The following is a 22650-nucleotide window of genomic DNA, read 5'->3' as shown; positions in this document are numbered from 1 at the left end:
CCCTGCCCCCTGCCCTCGCATTGAATATTACGGACTGTCCTGGAGATGTCGGGCTCTGGGACTGTGATTTTCAGATCGCGTCCACGCCCAGTCCCTACCCTGCCAGCATTTGAAAATCCAGCCCTCTGTCTCAGATTCCATTAATTTCCTCACAACTAATGTTAAACTGACAGGTCTGTAGTTCCCTGTTTTCTCCCTCCCTCACTTCTTTAAATAATAGCCTGGCATTTGAAATGTTTTAATCCAAAGGCATAATTTCTGAATCTAGTGAGGTTTGGAAAATGGTAGCCAATGCATCTACAATCTCTTCACCTATTTCTTTTGATACTCTCACTTCAGTTATTTTCCAGTAATTCACATTAAGCCTGATGAAAGTGCTTATGCGTGTGGCATTCGTAGCAATGATGTTGTCTTGTTTTCAGGATGAAGAGACAGTGGTGATCAACTCAGCAAAAGTTCCAACAAATGTAGACAAACTGCTGGAATTGGGGAATCCCCTAGAAATCCTGAGAGCTATTCTAGTCCAGGTATTGTATTAGATATGGGCATCCTTGCTATATATCACAGCCAGCTGCACTGCACCGATTAGTTAGTAGACTTGTTAAAATAATGGTCCAAGACATGGGCACACAAAAACATTTGGGCTCTTAAAATAAAGTGTCAAATTTAAGTTGTTTTTGACAGCTCTGCATTTTTCAACAGGTTAAATAGATTATTAGGTAGATTATGTGATAGAGCTGATAGTGCAAAGTTTGTGGAAAGAGTGAGCTTGATTGAATACTTTCTTTAAAGTGTTTTTACTAGTTACTCTCCCATCATCTTGTATTGTACAAAATGTTGTGCAACAACTCACTCTAATCGCTGATATTAGGTGCCTCAACAATGCCAATATCTTTGTGTCAGAGTTGACTGGTAACTGGAGTAATTAGAATGTCATTGCTGCTACCCATGATGAGTGTACTGCTGGAGACTGAGCTCCAGCAACTTGATAATTACGTTGCCCAACCGGAGTCGTGGTAACTAGGGTAGCTAGGTCTACTTTTCTGGTGCTGTACTTGCTGCCCTAATGTGCTAAAATGATGGATGGTATTTTTGAGATAATGACTGGCCAAGAGACTGGGAAAATGACGCACTGACACGGAACACAAAAGTCCGAGTGTATCAGGCCTATGTCCTCAGTACCTTGCTCTATGGCAGCGAGGCCTGGACAACGTATGCCAGCCAAGAGCGACGTCTCAATTCATTCCATCTTCGCTTCCTCCGGAGAATACTTGGCATCAGGTGGCAGGACTGTATCTCCAACACAGAAGTCCTTGAAGCGGCCAACACCCCCAGCTTATACATACTACTGAGTCAGCGGCGCTTGAGATGGCTTGGCCATGTGAGCCGCATGGAAAATGGCAGGATCCCCAAAGACACATTGTACAGCGAGCTCGCCACTGGTATCAGACCCACCGGCCGTCCATGTCTCCGCTATAAAGACGTCTGCAAACGCGACATGATATCGTGTGACATTGATCACAAGTCGTGGGAGTCAGTTGCCAGCATTCGCCAGAGCTGGCGGGCAGCCATAAAGACAGGGCTAAATTGTGGCGAGTCGAAGAGACTTAGTAGTTGGCAGGAAAAAAGACAGAGGCGCAAGGGGAGAGCCAACTGTGCAACAGCCCCGACAAACAAATTTCTCTGCAGCACCTGTGGAAGAGCCTGTCACTCCAGAATTGGCCTTTATAGCCACTCCAGGCGCTGCTTCACAAACCACTGACCACCTCCAGGCGCGTATCCATTGTCTCTCGAGATAAGGAGGCCCAAAAGAATTTTCCCTTTTCATAATCCTTTCTTCCCTCTGTTCATGTTTAGGTGGGACCTGATGGCATACTGGTGGACCAGCTGGGCCAGAAATTGCTGGAGAAGGTTGGTGTTGCATGGAACAAAAGATACCGCAAACAACATGGGTCGTTAAGAAAGGTAGGACACTGCAATTTGTGATGAAAGTAGGCATAAAAAGTTTGCAAGTGTATTGGCTCAACCAAGGAAATGGGCACAGAGCTATGTGCCAATAATTGGTTTGCCCCCATGATTTTCTTGTCTAATACAATATCGTTCGAGTTCTGTAAGTGATGGTGAGTCTCTTTCCCAAAGGGCATGGTTTTATTTGTGATTATATATTTCTAGTTGTGGCATGTGTTGAAGACAATTTTTAAAAAAAATTATTCATGGGATGTGGGCATCGCTGGCTAGGGCAGCATTTATTGCCCATCCCTAATTGCCCTTGAGAAGGTGTTGGTGAACTGCGCTCCTGAACTGCTGCAGTCCATGTGAAGTAGGTACACCCACAGTGCTGTTCGGAAGGGAGCTCCAGGATTTTGACCCAGCGACAGTGAAACAACGGCGATAAAGTTCCAAGTCAGGATGGTATGTGACTTGGAGGGGAACTTGCAAGTGGTGGTGTTCCCATGCATTTGATGCCCTTGTCCTTCTAGTTGGTAGGGGTTGTGGGTTTGGAAGGTGCTGTCTAAGGAGCCTTGGTGCATTGCTGCAGTGCATCTTGTAGACGGTGCACACTATTGCCACTGTGCGTCAGTGGTGGAGGGAGTGACTGGCACCCCATCTACAAACAATCAAGCAGGCTGCTTTGTCCTGGATGGGTCGAGCTTCTTGAGTGTTGTTCGAGCTGCAGCCACCCAGGCAAGTGGAGAGTGTTCCATCACACTCCTGACTTGTGCCTTGTAGATGGTGGACAGGCTTTGGGGAGTCAGGAGGTGAGTTACTCACTGCAGGATTCCTGGCCTCTGACCTGCTCTTGTAGCCATGGTATTTAAATGGCTACTCCAGTTCAGTTTTTGGTCAAATGGTAACCCATAGGATGTTGATGGTGGGGGATTTAGTGATCGTAATGCCGTTGAATGTCAAGGGGAGATGGTTAGGTTCTCTCTTGTTGGAGATGGTCATTGCCTGGCACTTATGTGGCGCGAAGGTTACTTGCCACTTATGAGCCCAAGCCTGGATATTGTCCAGGTCTTGCTGCATTTCTACACAGACTGCTTCAGTATCTGAGGAGTCGTGAATGGTGCTGAACATTGTGCATTCAACAGCGAACATCCCCACTTCTGACCTTCTGATTGAAGGAAGGTCATTGATGAAGCAGCTGAAGATGGTTGGGCCTAGGACACTACCCTGATGAACTCCTGCAGTGATGTCCTGGAACTGAGATGATTGACCTCCAACAAGCACAACCATCTTCCTTTGTGCTAGGTACGATTCCAACCAGCAGTGAATTTTCCCCCTGATTCCCATTGATTTCAGCTTTGCTAGTGCTCCTTGATGCCATATTCGATCAAATGTTGCCTTGATGTCAAGGGCAGTCACTCTCATCTCACCTCACCTCACCTCGAGATCAGCTCTTTTGTCCACGTTTGAACCAAGGCTGTAATGAGGTCAGGAGCTGAGTGGCCCTGGTGGAACCCAAACTGAGCGTCACTGAGCAGGTTATTGCTAAGCAAGTGCCGCTTGATGGCACTGCCGATGACCCCTTCCATCACTTTACTGATTGAGAGTAGACTGATGGGGCGGTAATTGGCCAGGTTGGACATGTCCTGCTTTTTGTGTACAGTACATACCTGGGCAATTTTCTACATTGCAGGGTAGATGCCAGTGTTGTAGCTGTACTGGAACAGCTTGGCTAGGGGCGCGGCAAGTTCTGGAGCACAGGTCTTCAATACTATTGCTGGAATGTTGTCAGGACCCATAGCCTTTGCAGTATCCAGTTCCTTCAGTCGTTTCTTGATATCACACAGAGTGAATCAAATTGGCTGAAGTCTGGCATCTGTGATGCTGGGGACTTCAGGAGGAGACCGAGATGGATCATCAACTCGGCACTTCTGGTTGAAGATTGTTGATGGCTTTGATCTTCCCATTGTTTAACTGGAGGCAATTTGTGGCTGATTTAATAATAGATGTGTGGGATAAGCAGTCTGACAACATACAATGAAGTGGCTGAGAGGTAGTGGTGGAGAGGTAGAGCTTGCTGTTGCAAGAAAACATACTGTGATTTGCAGTTAATTCCAACATGGAAATTAACTTTGTGTAAAGCAGCACTGTAATATGTATTTGTGACTGCCTTTGTGTTGCTTCTCAAGATCCAATCCTGTTGTTGTGCTAGGCCCCCACCTGCCGAGAGTGAGGCACATTAATTTTGTCATGAACGTTGATTTTAAACTGTTACTGGAGTGAGGGGAGGACTTGTTGAACAGATCAGCCATGGCTGGAAAAGGCATTTGTATATTAACAGACAGAGTTTGGAAGGATGAAGCAGCCATTCCCTGACATTCAACCCACAATGTATTTTTGATCACCAACGTTGAAGGTGGGGAAGCTTGCATTCCAGGTTGACTGCTAAGATGGCCGAATACACAAATGAACATGGTCAAACCAGCTCGTCCCATGACTAACCTGCTGGGCAACCTAAGTTTTTTTTTTTTTAATTTGTACTAACAGTTTGGGCAGAAAGCTGTTTGCTCCAGGACTGATAAGATCTCTCTCCCATCTCTTTATTACAAGCCTCTGAATCCACTGAAGGCACATAAACCCAAAGAAAGAGAAGTCTCCTACAGCAAACAAAGTTTATGAATAATACTGGGCCCCAATGAAAAGCAAGATCTACTTACAATCAAGGACTGTACAGTGAGCTCGAAGAATCATAACGACTCCCAGATATTGCCTCAAACCTTTCTACTTTATTTTTCTTCTCTTTGTCTCTTGCATGTGTGCACTGCGTATGCATGGTATCGTGGGCGCGTCCTGTATCCGTAGGCGTTAACCGAATTAGAGTTTAAGTTTAATAAATGTCAACTTTTTTAAAAGTGAGGAAACCTGTTTGTGCTGTTTTCTTTGCCTTATAATTGGAAAGCGGTGAACAAAGATTCACCAAGGGGGAGTTAAAAACACGGTGTGTTTAAAATTAAACCCTGGTACAGTAAGATCAGGTGAAGGCTGAAAGGGAACCCTCGACCTCTTTCTCACCTGGTTGTAACACTGTAAACAATTATCAGATCTGGTGTGCAAGATAGGTGATTCTAATTATCATTTTTAATTGTTCCAGAATGTGAAAGAGAGGTGACATGGGGTTCTTTAAGTTGTCTGTTTACTGTGCATTCACTCCATTCAATTAAGAGGTGGGATGCTGGTGCTCTTAAATGGTCAAGTAACATCAATTACAGTAACACAGTAGTAAAAAAATCTAGATGAAGTAACTTCTCTTGAACTTGTAACAGTTGTTATTGAGGGATGATCATCACTTTTGCCTTGGTTGGACTTGAATCCAAGTACCTGGATAAAAATATCACTTTTGTCACTCAGACCACCTGGCCTGGGCCCCACTGCTAAGTCTTAGTGTTGCTCTGTGGCTGTCCTGGAGTTCCATTGTAATCGTCCCTTTTTCATTGCAGTTTCTGGAGAGTCATCCTGATGTGTTTCTGCTAAAGGCAGATGGAACACGGGTTGCTGTAAAACAGACTGGTCCTGGTTGCCCAGGGCAACAGCCCAACAAATCCAAAGCCAAGAAAGCAACGGCAGGAAATTCCAAAGCCAACACTGTGCATGCCAACAGGACAGAAGAAAGACAGCTTAGCACACCAGCTTCTGAAGTACACTGGTTTGATTTTGATGATTCCCAAGTGCGGCCTATCCAAGAGAAAGATATTGAGAAGCAGTTTCAGGGCAAGGAGTGTGCCTACATGCTGTTTTATAGAAAATCTCAATTACAACGACCAGCAGAAGGTACAGTATATTTTAAATCCAAAGGTTGGATTAAACTGCAGGGCCGTGTGGGAGTGGGTGGAGAACTATGGTCGGATTTCACAGTCTCTTCGGGACCTCAAAATAAAACCTTGACCACCGCAGCCCCCAACGCCCTCCCTCCCCAGTCTTCCAGTCCTCACAAACTACCACCCATCTGCAACAAGTCCTTGAACATGTTGTCATCTCCCAAATCTGTGCCCATCTTTCCCAGAATCCAATGTCTGGATCCCTCCATTCAGGCAGCCCACCCACCCCTCCCCATCCCCAACCACCACCATAGTACTGAAACAGTTCTTATCAAAGTCTCAAATGATACCCTGTGTGACTGACAGAAGTAAACTATCCCTCCTCGTCCTCTTGACCTGTCGGCGCCTTTGACACAGTTGAACATACCATCTGCTTCCAATGTCTCTCCATTGTCATCTAGCTGGTTGGGACTACCTGGTTCCATTCTTATCTATCCAGTCATAGCCAGCGAATCACCTGCAATACCTCCTTTTCCGTTCCCTAAAGTGCCTCCCAAGGATCTATCCTTGACACCCTCCCGCCCATTTCTCAGCTGCACGCTGCACCTCACCAATGACATCTGAAAACGCACTGTAATTTTCTACATGTATGCTGACAGAACCTAGTTCTACCTCATCGCCATCTTTTTACAGCTCCACTCTCTCTAACTTGTCACACTGCTTGTCCAACATCCAGTACTGAATGAACCCAGTCCCTGCCTCAGACTCTGTTCTCTAGCCACCGACTCCATCCCTCTGCCCAGCAACTGCCTGAGGCTGAACCAGACTGTTTCCAACCTTGTTGTCATATTTGACCCTGAGACAAGCTTCTGACTACATTACAGTGCCATTGCTAAGACCACTTATTTCCACCTCTAACATTGCCCAACTGTACCCCTGCCTCAGCTCATCTGATGCTGGCCCCCTCATTCATGCCTTTGTTACCTCTATACTTGACTATTCCAATGCACTCCTGGTTAGCCTCTCACTTGCTAGTCTCTGTAAACTTGGAGGTTGTCCAAAACTTCTGCCTGTGCCCTAACTTGCACTAAGTCCTGTTCACCCATCATTCCAGATGGGTCTATGCACTTGTCTAACCCTCAGTGATATCTTTTTGCATCTTTTTTCATTTAAAAATATGTATCCATTCATCAATGTGTTTGTGTGTGATTGATCACAACCTTGCAGTCTGTCAATGGAGAATATGATTTAAAGAGGCAATCATTAATGTAATGATATTGCATTTGATACTTCTAATATTTGAACGAGAAAAAAGATATTCTGACACTTTGCACTGCAGCAGGCACCGTGTTCACTATGAGTGTCACAAGCCTCTAAATTCCAGCACAACTTTGTCAAATTCACCATTAAGTAGTCAGAATACAGAAAATTGCAATATCACCGAAGCTTTATTTACCTTTTCTTCTGCAAGTCAAAACGAAGCCCACACGGCTTTATGGGAATTATAGTTGAGGCAGACAGCATTGCATCTTTTAAGGGAAGGATTGATAAGCATTTGAAACAGAGGAAGATACAGGGCTATGGATAGCGGGGAGAAATGGGGCAATGGAATTAGTTTTAGACTGATTTAACAAAGTTGGCATAGATGTTAAATGTGCTATAAACCTAGGCGATCTTAGATATGCAGGTGCCAAATATACTGCTGGTGGTTTTTGTTAGCTCATGTGCTGATGTAATATGAGCTGTGGAGATTGAAGTTTTTGTTCCCCAAGTGAAACATTAAGTTTTTTTCCGTTTTTATATGTTCCCATAGCCAGAGGAAACTCGAGGTACAAAGTACCTCCCAACTTGCTGGAACAGATAGCCAACCTGGATGCCAGTCTTCAAAAGCAAAGGTAATTAGTGCTCTATGGATGACTTCTTGGGATCAAAAATCGTTTTTTTTTTTTTTGTTGATCATTTTCCGTTAGAAACAACAACAAAGCAAATGACAAAAATCAAAATATGCTTTCACGAACAGCAAGGGAGAGCAAAAAAGACTAACATAAGAAATTAAACAGCAAGGGAGGAATCCATGGCCTCATGTGCCATTCAGCACTGAATTAAGGGCTGTTATATTCGTTGAACAATTACCCGCTATGAGTTGGTTTGAGTAAATTTCACAAGAGCAGATGAGAAGATATTGATTCCCTAATATAGGTTGGATTCAAACCCAGGTGCCAGAAGTGAGAGAATAGTATGCTAACCCACTTTACCACCCAGTCCTTACAGTGAATTTATTAATTTTTTTAGTGAGACAAGTTAATGTTCATGGATACAAACCAATGTCCCATTGATCTCATTGTGGTTTAAAGAAATTAGTGTAACGACCTCCAGTCAAAGCTCCCAATGAAAATATATGATTCTGATTGTGGTGGGAGCAACGCACTGTCAAATCAGTCCTGCCACTCCACAAATCGCCTAACGTATCACTTTAAACCTTCCAAATGAAAGAAAACCACAGTCAAATTGACCATCTATTAGCCCCCAAATGAGGCTAACAAAACCAGGTGTCTTTTTAGATCAACAAATTAACTGTTTAATTAGAAAAACTAAATTCTCACACGACATTTAAAATAGAAAAAATTAGTGTCTTCGCAGATTTACGCTCCTGCCAAAGTAGAATCTTCCAATGTATTACAGTCCAAGGTTGCTTGAAGTCCTCACAGCTGTCCGATGGGGATTAAAAAATGTCCAACATCCGAAATTTCAACTCCTGTTTTGTCCAGCAAAGACCTCAGCCGATCAACAACTCGCAAATACTTAAATGAATCAATTTGGCTTTAGAATTTTTGGGGGGTGAAAAAGTGGTTAGTCTAAAATTCACCTTCCTTCAGTTTAAATTATCAGAGAACTCTGTTAGGTTCATGCTGGTCCAGTTGTCTGTGTCTTAGAGCAGTCTGTTCCAACTAAAAGCCAGTTTAAAATGTAACTGTAACATTGTATATCTGGTCCTTGTTCTCTGAATGGCTGTTGCCGGGTAACCAGGATGCATTCTTTGAAGCTGGTTGGTTCCCTCTCTGTACAGTTGTATCCTATGGCAACCAGAATGCAACTTCTTGGTAACTCCTTCAGCTTGCTGGATCTTAAAGCAGGACTGATCCTTTTACAGCCTTAAAGGCACACTGCATACTTCCCGAAAAAAAAACTACAGGATCATAATATTAGTAAAACATTTACAGCTTTATCCAATGATACCTTTACCATAAACTTCACTTAACTCAACAAAGCCAGTCTTTCTACCAGTAAGTGTTATGTAAAATTAGACCAGTGTACCAAAACAGGCAGCTTGTAATTTGTACTATATTAGAATGTAAAAATATATTTTTTAATTTCCATGTAGAAATGCACTTGCAGCCCTCAAAGGTTTAAGCAAATTGAAGTGACTGTGTCAACTAATGTTGTCAGTTGGCTGAGTTCCTAGCATCACAATAATGTCTAATAACTTCCTTTGAAACAGGCTTTAGTCCTTTCATCTTCAAGATGAGCTTCATAACATTCAGACTAGGATATTGTGCTGAATTTTCCCCTGGGTGTTGGGAACCCAACGTTGGACCATTTGCGGGTTCCGAGCTTGCACCTATTGGCAGTGTGCCTGCTAGCACAAGTTTATGGGAGACGGTCGACTACTTGGCTACCTCCCCGTTTGCTGTCCAATTAAAGATGGTGGGTGGAACAGGGACACTGGAGGGCCCAAAGGACTGGGCGAGGTGACCACTGATGAGGGAGAGGGAGCCCTAGGGGGCACTTCAAAATGGCCCAGAACCGTCAGGGTTCCTTCTGCACAAGAATTTGGCCTGGATTGCACCCCTTTGTGCCTTGCATCTCCCTGAAAACGACATTTGCAGCAGCCTTCAGCCAAGAGGCCGCCTCTAAAGCATTGCCAGGCTCCTGACCCTGCGGCGGACCTGTGAGACGCTGACAAACCTGCATCATCCAAATGGAAAATGGCCCTTAATTGATCCCTTAATTGATCCCTTAATTCCCTTGATTGCCTGCCCATCTCCGTGCAGTGAGTTGCCAATTCCAATGGCAGCTGCCCCTGGAAAACTCTCTTGGAGGTGGGACCATGTCGGGGAGCTGTCCCGACAAGGTTTTCTGCTACTTGTCTGCTCCCCCCCCCCCTCCACCTCCCACCCCCTCCCCCTCCACCGATTTCCACAGGGCTGGGAGAATTCCCCCTGTTGAGTGTGCAGCTTGATTTTGTCTATTTTGCAGTGTTCTAGAGCAACAAACATTTCAAGCTCACCTGAAAATTATCTCCAAATCTAAGGTGAAACTTTTATCTCTCAATGATGAGAAGAATGTTAAAAACTTAATTGCTACTATATAGACCATTTCCCCATCTCCTGTTTTTAGAAGATTAATATCTGTGCATCTAGGTATGTTATATTAGCACTACCAGTCCCACGTACAATAATCATGGCAGATCCTGCCTATATCTCATATCGCTAAGGATCATTAAAGTCATTTCAACAGTTTAAAAATCCAGGTATTTTTGGATGTTTTGTTGGGTTCTATTTTTGACATTATGGACAGGTGGTAAGTGATGTTAGTGGCTTCCACTTTTTACCTCCCAGATGACCACAGATAGTGTTTTGTTAAAAATGGTGCGTTAGTCCCTGAGTGCTTTTAGGGTCAAATAAACAGATACATGACAGGTTTTTCTCATAGGTTAAAGAAAATAAAACTTTTTAAAAATAATTCCTGAAATGGTTGCAACCTCAATCATACACAAGAATAGATAGAAAAAGGATAGGATGCAATTAAAGTCCAAAGTGATGTAAGAGTTTGTGGTTCACAGAAACCTGTTAAACCTTCTCAGGAGGAAAGTCTTTTCAAGGGTGCACGCCTGGATGTTTGCAGTCGTGAACTTGCTGTGGTGTTAGATTTCTGGTGGTTAAAACTTCAGTCCAGATGCAGTGGTCACCTTATAAGTTCTGTGCTGCAGCAGGTTGAAGTATAGTATCAGCAGCAGGGCTTCTTCCTTAGCTAGACCAATCTCGCAGCCTTTGCCCAAAACTGGCTTTCTGTAGTCTTTGCTTGATCTCCCCTCTCTCTCCAGAGGGCTATCTTTTGCAAATGAACCAATCACACAGTTTTCCTGAATTTAAACAAGAAAGATGTAAGTTTATTAACCTACCACTCTAAAATAACTTGAAGTTAAAATTACTAAAATACAGTACGCATCCGAGCCCACATTCACACGAGCCACACATCACACACAAATAGATTAGAGAGTGAAAAAACAGAGTTGGGAGGTTGCAGAGTCTGTAATAAATGGAATTTAAATACTGAATCTCAGTCCCAGTGTTCTTAGTTGAAATTGTAATATTGAAGTCCTCGCTGGACCATGTGCACAGTTCAGGCTTGCTTCTCAGGTTCCGGAAGGCAGAAGAGGGGCTTTATCCTTGTCCTCTAGTTGCTGGCTGTGCTGGGCTGTAGGTTTGAGGCTTTGTAATTGCAGGCGAGGCTTCCTTGGATCTTTACTGGAGAGGAGAGAGAGAGCTGTTCTCTTGATGACTTTCACTTACAGTCTGCCTTCTGAGACACAATTCACAATCTTCCAGAGTTGCACAAGCGGTCACATGGCATGACCACCTCTTTGTGTTTTAATGAGAAGCTCCTGGAATTTTCTCTGAAATGCGAGGTTCTTCCCTCAACTATCCAGTCGTGCGGGGGCAGGGGGGAGGTTGGCTCTTTCAAGGTCAATGGTGTCAATGACTTTTGACGAAGCGCACCCCATTGTTCTGGCTAGGCTGCGTCAATCAGGTTTGTCTCCAGTCTGCTCTGTTGCTGATTCATGTGCAAGTTTCCATGGCCGTCTTGGCTGCTAGCTTTTCTGTTTAAAAAAAAAAAGTTATTTGTAACAATTTCCAGTAGAAGTCTCAAGCAAAGTTCGACTCAAAATTAATATTTTTCCATTTGGCATGTAGGGTTTTCATCACAATCTTGGTTTGGACTGTGGAGTCAGTCTGTCTACAGAACCTTTGTTAGTTTATTCCTGTAGATAGGAGTCATCAAAATGTAACGGGCACCTTTCAATTTCAATGGGTTCTCCCTAGAGTTAATTCAACTGGCTTGTTTATTAACAGTATAGGAGGGGTCACCTGACCACTACTCCATTTTGTCTGTGGTACAAATGTGCCCATTTTCTTGTTCAGTTCAACAGGTGACTTTTGTTTTATAGTTACTCTCTTTCATTGTTTATTTCATTACAGCTCCTTCTGAGCATGCCACCTTCCCACAAAAGGAAAAAAAAAATGAAATTCCTTAGTATTTCATTTTTTATTCTTTTTCAGAAAGAAGGAAAGTAAGACATAGGATAGCACACATTTGTACACATTCATCTCATGCACTCCTCAGGCTTTCAGTCATGATTTTTTTAGCAGGCTTTTTGGTTGTACAGTGTATTACATTCTAGACAAGGCATCTGCTATTGTGTTCTTTCCAGCTATGTGTACAGTTTTCAGGTTGAATGGCTGGAGAGGAAACTCCATCGAAACAGTCTGCATTTTTAACTTTGAATTTTTCCATGAATGTTGGGGAGTTGTGGTCTGTATAGATTTGAATTTCTCGGTGTCTGTCATTGGCATAAATCTTGAAATGTTAAAGAGCTATTATGAGCCCTAATGCTTCCTTTTCTATTGCAGAATATTTTCTGTGATTTTTATTTTGGGGGCGGGGGGGGGGGGGGGAAATAGCCAGTTGGCCTTTTGAGGCCTGAATTGTCATCTTGGAGTAAGTCTGTTCCTACTCTGATATCACTGGCATCAATAGCCTTCTTAAGTGCTCATTGAAATTTGGGGCGGCCAAAACTGGATCGTTTGTTAAAATTGCCTTCAACTTTTCGAAAGCCAGCTGGCACCGCTCTGACCTCAGCACTTTTACCCTTTTCTTCAACAAGTCAGTTAAAGGTGCAGCTAAGGCGTTGACATTTGGAACATTCTTTTGGTAAAACACACAAAACAGAGGGAAATAATATATTTCCTGGGAATGTGAGAATGGGGAAATCTACCAGGGGTTGCACTTTTGCTCTTGGCAATACCTGATCTTGGCGTGTAATATTGTCTAAATAGATTACTTTAGCCTTAGCAAATTTGCTCTTTGCTAAATTGGCCACGAGGTGAGCTTTCTGTAAGCCCTTAAAGAGTTCCCTTAAATGGTTCAAGTGGTCTTCACAGGTATCACTGTAAACTAAAAGGTCACCCAGGTAGACGACACAGTTGTTTAAAGCATCCGCCACCTGTTTCATGAGTCTTTGGAAAGTTTCTGGGGTGTTCTTTAAACCAAATGGCAATACTTAATATTGAAATAAGCCATTGGGGGTGACAGATGCTGAAATTTGTTTTCCTTGGATGGTCTTGGGGACTTGTCAGTATCCTTTCAATAAATCGATTTTACTAAGGTAGGTGGAGTTTCCTACTCAGTCAATGCAGTCCTCAATATGGGGGATTGGATAGGAATCTATTATTACTGCATTAACTTTGCAGTAGTCAATGCAAAGTCTGGTTAATCAGTCGGGTTTGGGTACTAGTCCATTTGGGGAGCTCCAGCTGCTTTGGCTGTGTTCAATTAAATCATTGTCCAGCATATATTAGACTTCCTTGCAGACCTGAGCCAATTTGTTGAGGCTCAGTCTGTATGGGCTCTGTTTTATAGGTGGGATCTCTCTATAGGTGGTACTGTTAAGGATGTGTGATCCAGTTTGTCCCTGCAAATTTCCCCAAACTCCCTTAGCAGATTTGCTAGGTCTCGTCTCTGCTGCTCAGAGCGATAGTCGAATATGGTGTCTAGTCTCAATATTCCTACATTCTCCAACTTTATGGTGGGAGGGGGGATTCAGTTTGAGAATTTTCTGATTTCTCTTCCTCACCTAATTCGTCTTCACTAGGGCTATCTTCCTCTACTGCTCTTACTGCCTGCCATACACTTACTGGTCTATCTAGTTCCCGGCTGTGGTATTGTTTTAGCATATTGATGTGGCACAGCCTTTTTCCTCTGGTATTGGATATTAATCAAGTAATTCACGTCATTTACCTTTTTTCCAAACTGTATGAGCCACTAAATCTGGCTTTTAGAGGTTTGCCTCACAATGGTAGCAGTACCAGAACCTGGTCTCCTAGTTTAAATTCTCGGGATGTAGCCTTTTTTGTCTGCTTCCCAATCATGTTTTGCTGCGCTTCCTTTAAGTGTTCTTTTGCTACAGCACCAGGCTTTAAAAAGTCTCATGAAAAGTGGACACATAATTTAGTAATGAGGTTTCCTCCCTTTGGTCTGAGAATTTTTCCTTGATCAATTGCAGGGAAGGCCTCACCTCATGTCTAAAATCTAATTCAAATGGGCTTAAGCCTGTGGAGTCATTTGGGAAATCTTGGTAGCAAACAGCAAGAAAGCTGCTTCTTTATCCCAGTCATGGGGTAATATCATCAGTATGCTCCGATCATGGTTTTCAGGGTTTGATATCGTTCCAGAGCCCCTTGAGACTATAGGAGGTATGCTGAAGATTTCAGCTAGTCTATACCAAGGCTGTGTCGGACTTTCTGGAATGTTTGGGAGATTTTGGGCGGCACAGTGGCGCAGTGGTTAGCACCGCAGCCTCACAGCTCCAGCGACCTGGGTTCAATTCTGGGTACTGCCTGTGCGGAGTTTGCAAGTTCTCCCTGTGACCACGTGGGTTTTCACCGGGTGCTCCGGTTTCCTCCCACAGCCAAAGACTTGCAGGTTGATAGATAAATTGGCCATTATAAATTGCCCCTAGTGTAGGTAGGTGGTAGGGGAATATAGGGAAGGTGGGGATGTGGTAGGAATATGGGATTAGTGTAGGATTATTATAAATGGGTGGTTGATGGTCGGCACAGACTCGGTGGGCCGAAGGGACTGTTTCAGTGCTGTATCTCTAAATAAATTTTTTTTTAAATTAGTTCCTTGATTGGGCTGAATTTCTTTAGGCAGGCAATATCATGTGAAAGACTTTGTCAGCCCCTCGACTACGTCTTTGGCAGTAGTTTTCCTTAAAGATATGGCTTCTGGGAATTGGTTAGCCAGATCCATAATGGTTGGGAGGTATTGGTAACCTGTCCTAGTTTTGGGTAGTGGTCCCATGCAATTGACCAGAACTCTGGTGAAGGGTTCCTCGAAAGCAGTGATCGAGATTAGCGGTGCAGGTATGATTGTGGGTTGTGGTTCCCAACAACCTGGCAGATCTGGTAGTTCTCGCAAAATTTAATCACATACTTGTGGATTTGAGGCCAATAAAAGTGTTGGTTTATCTGGGCTTGGGTCTTTCTGATACCCATGCTCCCAGCCTTCGGGATTTCATGGCCAATCCTCAAAATCTCCCTATGATATATAGCGGGGACTACAATTTGGTGGACCACTGTCCACTCCTCCTCTGCTGGTCACTACGGAGGTCTCTATTTTCTCATTATTACTCCATTTTTAAAGTAATAAATTCAGGCATTTTCTCTGCATCTGCCTCAGAACAGGTGGTTTATCCTATTCTTTTTAACTCCGTTTCTGCCTGCTGGACTTCACTTAAAGAGGGTTTACTGTATACTTCCTTCTCCTCCCCTAAATTTCCAAAAAATGTTTCAGCCAGCCAGACCTCAGGGTCATCTAGCTGATTTACTGGCTCAGCTCGCTCTGTTGAAGATTGCTTAGCCATGGACCTAGCTACCACATGGTTAAAAAATAAATAATTTTTAAAAAGATGCACACTTTTTAAAAATTATTTATTTTTTAACCATGTAGTAGTCTTAAACTTAATTTTTCATGTTTTTGCTTTCATACAGGGCTGTTCATTATTCTGCCATTAGCACTCTCTGGACTCGTGCTTTGTCTTTCACTGCAACTATTTAGCACTCTATTTGCATTCTGTTCCCTGACACCTGCCATTTAATCTTTCCACTCTCCGTCCTATTACAGTCCTTCCTTCTTGTCCTTCTTTCCCGCCCCCCCCCACCCCCCCTTCACTTGCTCAAAGACTGTTAGATTTCTAATTTTTGCCAGTTCTGATGAAGGGTCACAGACTTGAAAAGTTAACTCTGTTTCTCTCTATACTGATGCTGCCAGACCTGCTGAGTATTTCCAGCACTTTCTGCTCTCATTTCAGCATTCCAGCGTCCACAGTATTTTGTTCCAACTATCTTCAGCTGCTTCATGAATGGCCTTTCCTCCATCATAAGGTCAGAAGTGGGAATATTTGCTGATTGCACAATGTTCAGCACTATTCACAACTCCTCAGATAATGAAGCAGCCCATTACCAGATGCAGCAAAACGGGGACAACATCCAGGTTTAGGCTGATAAGTAGCAAGTAACATTTGTGGCACACAAATGCAAGGCAATGACCATTTCAAACAAGAGAGAATTTAACCATCTCCCCTTTATGTTCATGGCATTACCATCACTGAATCTCCCCTGGGGGTTACCATTGACCAGAAACTGAACTGGACCAGCCACATAAATACTTGGCTACTAGAGCAGGCTGGCTGATGAAAGATCACAGACCTGAAACGTTAACTGTGCTTCTCTCTCCACAGATGCTGCCAGACCTGCTGAGTATTTCCAGCATTTTCTGTTTTTATTTCAGATTTCCAGCATCCACAGTATTTTGCTGTTATTTCAGAGGCTGGGAATTTAGCAGTGAGTAACCCACCCTCTGACTCCCCAGTGCCTGTCCGCCATCTACAAGGCACAAGTCACGAGTGTTATGGAATACTCTCCAATGCCTGGATGGGTGCAGCTCCAACAGCACTCAAGAAGCTCTACACCATTCAGGACAAAACAGCTGCTTGATTAGCACCCCATCCACCACCTTCAACATTCATTCCCTTCACCGATGCACAGTGGCAGCATTGTGTACCATCTACAAGATGCACTGCAGCAACTCACTAAGGTTCCTTTGACAGCACCTTCCAAACCTGCAACCTCTACAACCTAGAACGCCACTACCTGCAAGTTCCCCTCCAAGCGACAGACCATCGTGACTTGGAACTATATCACCGTTCCTTCACTGTTGCTGGGTCAAAATCCTGGAACTCCCTTCCCCACAGCACTGTGGGTGTACCTATACCCCAAGGCCTGCAGCGGTTCAAGAAGGCAGCTCACCGCCACCTTGTCAAAGGCAATTAGGGATGGGCAATAAATGCTGGCCTAGCCAGTGATGCCCACATCCCATGAACGAATTTTTAAAAAGGCTAGTTGTCACTGTTCCGAATTAAGGTTAATAATTGAATTGCTGATGGCAGTCTCCCCTTGTGCTTGCAGCCTATCAAACTCCAACTTTTTCATCGCTCACTCTCTTTCCTTCTGCAATTGAATCTGCCCTCTTTTCAACTAAAACTGTTTCTTCTTATTCCTTTTGAAACTGCAGTTCTCGTTCCTCTTCCTTTTGTAATTCCAATTTTCACAGTTCAAATTGAATTTTAGCGAGGGTTATCTTTTCGATTTCAGATTCTATGCTTGCTTCTGGGGTAAGATCAAAATGGCTAGCTAGATTCTTAAGTATTTTAGGTTTCTTTGTTTTTTAGTTTGAAAGTGACTCCCACTTGGGCAGCTAGGGTTTTTAATTCTTCAATACTTAATTGATTCAGTGTATCATGGGATATGCCTCCCTGCTCTATAAACTCGTTGGCATTAAATGTGGCCATGTCTTTTGTTTCTAGCACTGTAGAGAAGAAAAGAATGATACGAGAAAACCTATTTTCAATTTTCCATAGTTTGAGGTCAATTTTCCAAATCTCGTTTAATCAGATGGTTCAGAAATTCTGGCTCAAAGCCCACAATTTATTCCGGACAGGTCAGGAGTGGTGTGGGTGGCTTCCATTTTTCACCTCCCAACTGACCATAGATAGTGTTTTGTTAAAAATGGTGTGTTAGTCCCCGAGTGTTTTAGGTTCTCAACTAAACACACAACAGGTTTTCTCATAGGGTTTAAAAAAAAAGAAGCTTTTTTTAAACAATTCTTGAAATGGTTGCAACCTCACCCATATATGCATTCACACACACATGTATACACAGGAATAGATGGATAGAGAGAAAATGTGTAGGATGCAATTCAAGTCCAAAGTGATGTAAGAGTTTGTGGTTCACAGAAACCTGTTGAATCTTCTTGGGAGGAGATCCTTTTCAAAGGTGCATGCCTGGATGTTTGCAGTCGTGAACTTGCTGCAGTGTTGTAGATTTCTGGTGGTTAAAACTTCAGTCTCAAGGCGATGGTCACCTTTTAAGTTCTCTGCTGCAGCAGGTTGAAGTATAGTATCAGCAGCAGGGCTTCTTCCTTCGCTGGACTGATCTCACAGTCTTTACCTGGAACTGGCTTTCTGTGGTCTTTGCTTGATCTCCCCTCTCTCTCCAGGGAGCTATCTTTTAAGGTAAAAATCCATCACATTTGAGTCTTTAGCAGGTGACACAGGGCCCTCTCCCCTGGTGTGAGCGCACAGTAGTCCAGGATATGGAAACCATTGCTATCCTTTGGTGTTTGGATGGGGTTCATTCTGTTACACCTGTTCATCTTGGTTTGGGATGTGGAGTCAGTCTATTCTCAGAACCTTTGTTAGTTCATTCCTGAGGTAGGAATCATCAAAATGTAGCAGGCTTCTTTCAATTTCAGTGGGTTCTCCCCAGAGCTAGTTCAGATGCAGTTAATGAGTTTCGTCTTTGCAGACAGTCTTGTTTATTGACAGTACATAGGTCACATGACCTCTACTCCATTTTTGTCTGTGTTACGAATATGCCTATTTTCTTGTGGTTCAGTTCAACAGGTAACTTTTTTGTTTCATATTTCCTCCCGTTCATTGTTTATTTCATTATGGGTCCTTCTGAGCATGACAACGTCAAAGAAAGAGATAAAAGATAGGAGGCAAGAAGACATTGGACCCACAAACACCTGGATAAATTCATAGCAAATTGTCTTCAACATTGGTATTCATTTGGAACATCACTAAAGCTCAAGAAAACAAATGAAGGATTAATAGAAATGCCACTGCTTTATTAATGAGCTCAATTAATTAAGGATCTGGACCTGTTGTACGAGACACAGTCAATCTAGAGACAATGCTATATCCATTTTCAAGTGTTGCTGGATGCCTTTAGAGCACCATGACTATTGGTGTAAAATTTCAGATGTAATTGTGGCCCAACAGTTGTATTTTGGTACAAAGTCGTTCTCCCATCTTATCTCTACAAGAGTTGGTAAATGGGCCTGATCTTTTCAAAACTCTAAAGTAGTCCCTAGTAAATATTGAGGCGACCCAATAATGTACTGAAGGGATATCTCTATCACACGGTTCTCTTGACGCAGGTTTACCTTGTACGAAGATAGAAAATTGACGGGCAAGTAAAGATCAGCTGGTCCATCAAGCCTGCTCCACACCATGATGGCCGGAGTATCATGACTAAATACTTGCTTCCTCCCTCCCCTCGCAGCCATATATTGTTCCTGCTTAAAAATAAGGCCCTGAAATGTTTGTACATGTTTTCATGAATATGATGTATGCATATTTTGAGAACTGACATTCAGCACAAAGCAAGGGGATAATTCAGGGTTTTATTTTCAAATCTGGAAATTTATGGCAATAGTCAGTAGGAATTGAGTTTGATGATCCTTAGATGTAGTGAAAGGACTATGTAACATCCCAGCTCCAGTCTGACAGCTGGACCTGATCCCGGACCCACTTATCTGAGGGCTGCTGCGTTGCAAGCAGTGACTAAATCTTGCAGTCCTCTTCACCTCGCCAGCTGGATTGAAATGAAGCCAATGGGCCAATGCTAGGGGAGCCTCAGGTCTCACCTTTCAGGTGCAGGAATGTAGACTGTACCCCGCATGCCCAAGTGGATGTTCCTAAATTTCTGGGTCATTCAGTTCACAAAACCTTGGATTTTAGGGTTTAACCAGTTGAAAACTGCTAATTATGCCCTGAACAATGAATTCCACATTTTTGGATTTAACATATTTAACAATGTGAAACATGAGATGTCTGCAAGCCAAACAAAATCATAGAAAAAGGCTGTGCCTCCTCGTCATCATAAGCATGGCTTGCCCCATTTCTTTGCAAAAAATAATCCCCTACGTTTAGATATTCAGTATGTATGAAGCATACTTTAAAAAAGCATTGGCTTCTCAATTAAAACTAAAGCTTCCTGATTTTAAGCAGATTTTTTTTATTTCATCCATAGTTTTTTAATTAATTCAGGAAAATATATCTGGAAGTGAAAACTGGACCGAAACAATCTGAGAACTTACTGAAATTAAAACAGGAAATACTGGAAATACTCAGCAGGTCAGGCAGCATCTGTGGAGAGAGAAACAGTTAACATTTCAGATCAGTGACCTTTCATCAGAATTGGGAAAAGTTAGAAATGTTTTGATCAAGTGAAAAGGGAGGGGGGTGTGTGGATGGGGGAAAGAAAAGGGAAGATTTGTGATAGGGTGGAAGGCAGGCAAAATTAAATGACACAAGAATTGGGGGAGCAAGGCCAAAGGCAGTGGTAATGGGACAAGTAAAGAAATAAAAGATGTGTCCAGGTGTGAATGGCAGAATGAACAGCTGCCGTCTGAAAGCAAAAACAAGAGAAAAGAGAGAGTAAAACCAAAACCTGCAAAGAAAAAGGAAACAAAATGGGGGCAGAGGTTACGGTCTGAAATTGTTGAACTCACTGAGTCTGGAAGGCTGTAAAGTGCCTAATCGAAAGATGAGATGCTGTTCCTTGAGCTTGTATAAAATTGTGGAAATTTACAGCACAGAAGGAGGCCATTCCGCACATCGTGTCCGAGCTGGCCGACAAGTAATCATCCAGCCTAATCCTATTTTCCAGCTCTTGATCCCTAGCCTTGTGGTTTATGGTACTTTTTAAATGTTCTGAGGGTTTCTGCCTTTACTACCCTTTTAGGCAGTGAGTTCCAGATCACCACCAACCTCTGGGTGAAAAAAAAATTCTCTTTGAATTCCCTCTAAATATTCTACATCTTGCCGTATACCCCCTTATTATGGACCCCTCAACCAAAGTGTCGAGATCCTTCCAAACCACTCTATCTAGACCCCTCATAATTTTATATACTTCAATTAGGTCTTCCCTCAGTCTCGTCTTTTCCAAAGAAAACAACCCCAGACTATCCAGTCTTCCCTCATAACTAAAATTCTCCAGGTCAGACAACATCCTCGTAAATTTCCTCGTATCCTCTCCAGTGCAATCACATCTTTTCTATAGTGCAGTGACCAGAACTGCATGCAGTACTCCAACTGTGACCTAACTAATGTTTTATATAGTTCCAGTATAACCTCCCAGCTCTTGCCTTTTTTGCCAAGGGATAGAATACGAGTAGCCCACATGCCTTCATGACCACCTTATCTACCTGTCCGACCACCTTCAGGGATCTGTGGACGTGCACTCCAAGGTCCCTCTGTTCCTCTGCACTTCTTAGTATCCTACCATTTATTCTGTATCCCCTTGCCTTGATAGCCTTCCCCAAATGCATTTTCTCACATTTCTCTGGATTGAACACCATTTTCCACTGTTCCGCCCACCTGACTAGTTCAGTCTACAGCTTTCTTTTTAATTAACAATCACATGGCCAATTTTTGTATGGTCTGCAAACTTCTTAATCATATCCCCTACATTCAAGTCCAAATCATTGATAAATACCACAAAAAGCGAGGGACCTAGTACTGAGACCTGTGGAGCCCCACTGGAATGGCCTTCTAGTCACAAAAATACCCATTACCCTTTGCTTCCTGCCCCTGACCCAATTTTGGATCCAACTTGCCACTTTGTTTTGGATCCCATGGGCTTTTACTTTAGCGAGCAGTCTGCCATGTGGGACCTTCTCAAAAAGCTTGCTAAAATCCACAGACTGCATCAAATGCACTACACTCATCGACCCTCCTTGTTACCTCCTCAAAAAATTCAACCGTGTTAGTCAGATGCGACCTTCCCTTAACAAATCCATGCTGATCATCTTTGATTGATCCATGTCTTTGGAAATGAAGATTTATCCTGTCCCTCCCAGAATTTTTTCCAATAATTTTCCCCACCTTCGAGGTTAGACTGACTGGCCTTGGTCTATCCCGTTCTCCCATTTAAAACAATGGTACAACGGTCCTCCAGTCCTCTGCACCACACCTTAGGTTGAGCTTCATTGTCCTCAGCCTCCTGCAGTTTTCCAGAAAGGTCAACATGAGGGCAAGGTGGTGAATTGAAATTTTTTTTTATTCGTTCCTGGGATGTGGGTGTCACTGGCTAGGACAGCATTTATTGCCCATCCCTTATTGTTCTTGAGAAGATGGTGGTGAGCTGCCTCCTTGAATCACTGCAGTCCATGTGGGGTAGGTACACCTACAGTGCTGTTAGGAAGGGAGTTCCAGGATTTTGACCCAGCGACAGTGAAGAAAGGCGATATAGTTCCAAGTCAGGATGGTGTGTGACTTGGAGGGGAACTTGCAGGTGATGGTGTTCCCATGCATCTGCTGCCTTTGTCCTTCTAGGTGGTAGAGGTTGCGGGTTTAGAAGGTCCTAAGGAGCCGTGGTGCGTTGCTGCAGTGCATCTTGTAAATGGTGCATGCCGCTGCCACTTGCGTTGGTGGAAGGAGCGAATGTTTGTGGATGGGGGCTAATCAAGCGGGCTGCTTTGTCCTGGATGGTGTCGATCTTCATGAGTGTTGTTGGAGCTGTACCCAGCCAGGCAAGTGGAGAGTATTTCATCACACTGCTGACTTGTACCTTGTAGACGGTGGACTGGCTTTGGGGAGTCAGGAGGTGAGTTACTCGCTGCAGGATTCCTAGCCTCTGACCAGCTCTTGTAGCCAGGGTATTTATATGGCTACTCCAGTTCAGTTTCTGGTCAATGG

The 22650-nt window shown here is 43.4% G+C and overlaps 1 protein-coding gene across 4 annotated transcripts in view; it reads left to right on the top strand.

Moving 5' to 3' along the window:
- The window catches only part of usp40 (ubiquitin specific peptidase 40), a 172268-nt gene that overhangs the window by 63851 nt on the left and 85767 nt on the right, over positions 1-22650 (top strand). For all 4 annotated transcript variants that reach the window (XM_068036072.1, XM_068036071.1, XM_068036074.1 and 1 more), the window contains 4 exons: positions 423-527; positions 1858-1965; positions 5445-5775; positions 7576-7657. In XM_068036072.1, the coding sequence (XP_067892173.1) occupies positions 423-527; positions 1858-1965; positions 5445-5775; positions 7576-7657 (626 nt within the window). The remainder of the gene's footprint in view (positions 1-422; positions 528-1857; positions 1966-5444; positions 5776-7575; positions 7658-22650) is intronic.

This window comes from Heterodontus francisci, chromosome 7, assembly GCF_036365525.1.
Source record: "Heterodontus francisci isolate sHetFra1 chromosome 7, sHetFra1.hap1, whole genome shotgun sequence".
Taxonomy (NCBI): Eukaryota; Metazoa; Chordata; class Chondrichthyes; order Heterodontiformes; family Heterodontidae; genus Heterodontus; species Heterodontus francisci.
This window is presented reverse-complemented; position numbering and strand designations above follow the sequence as displayed.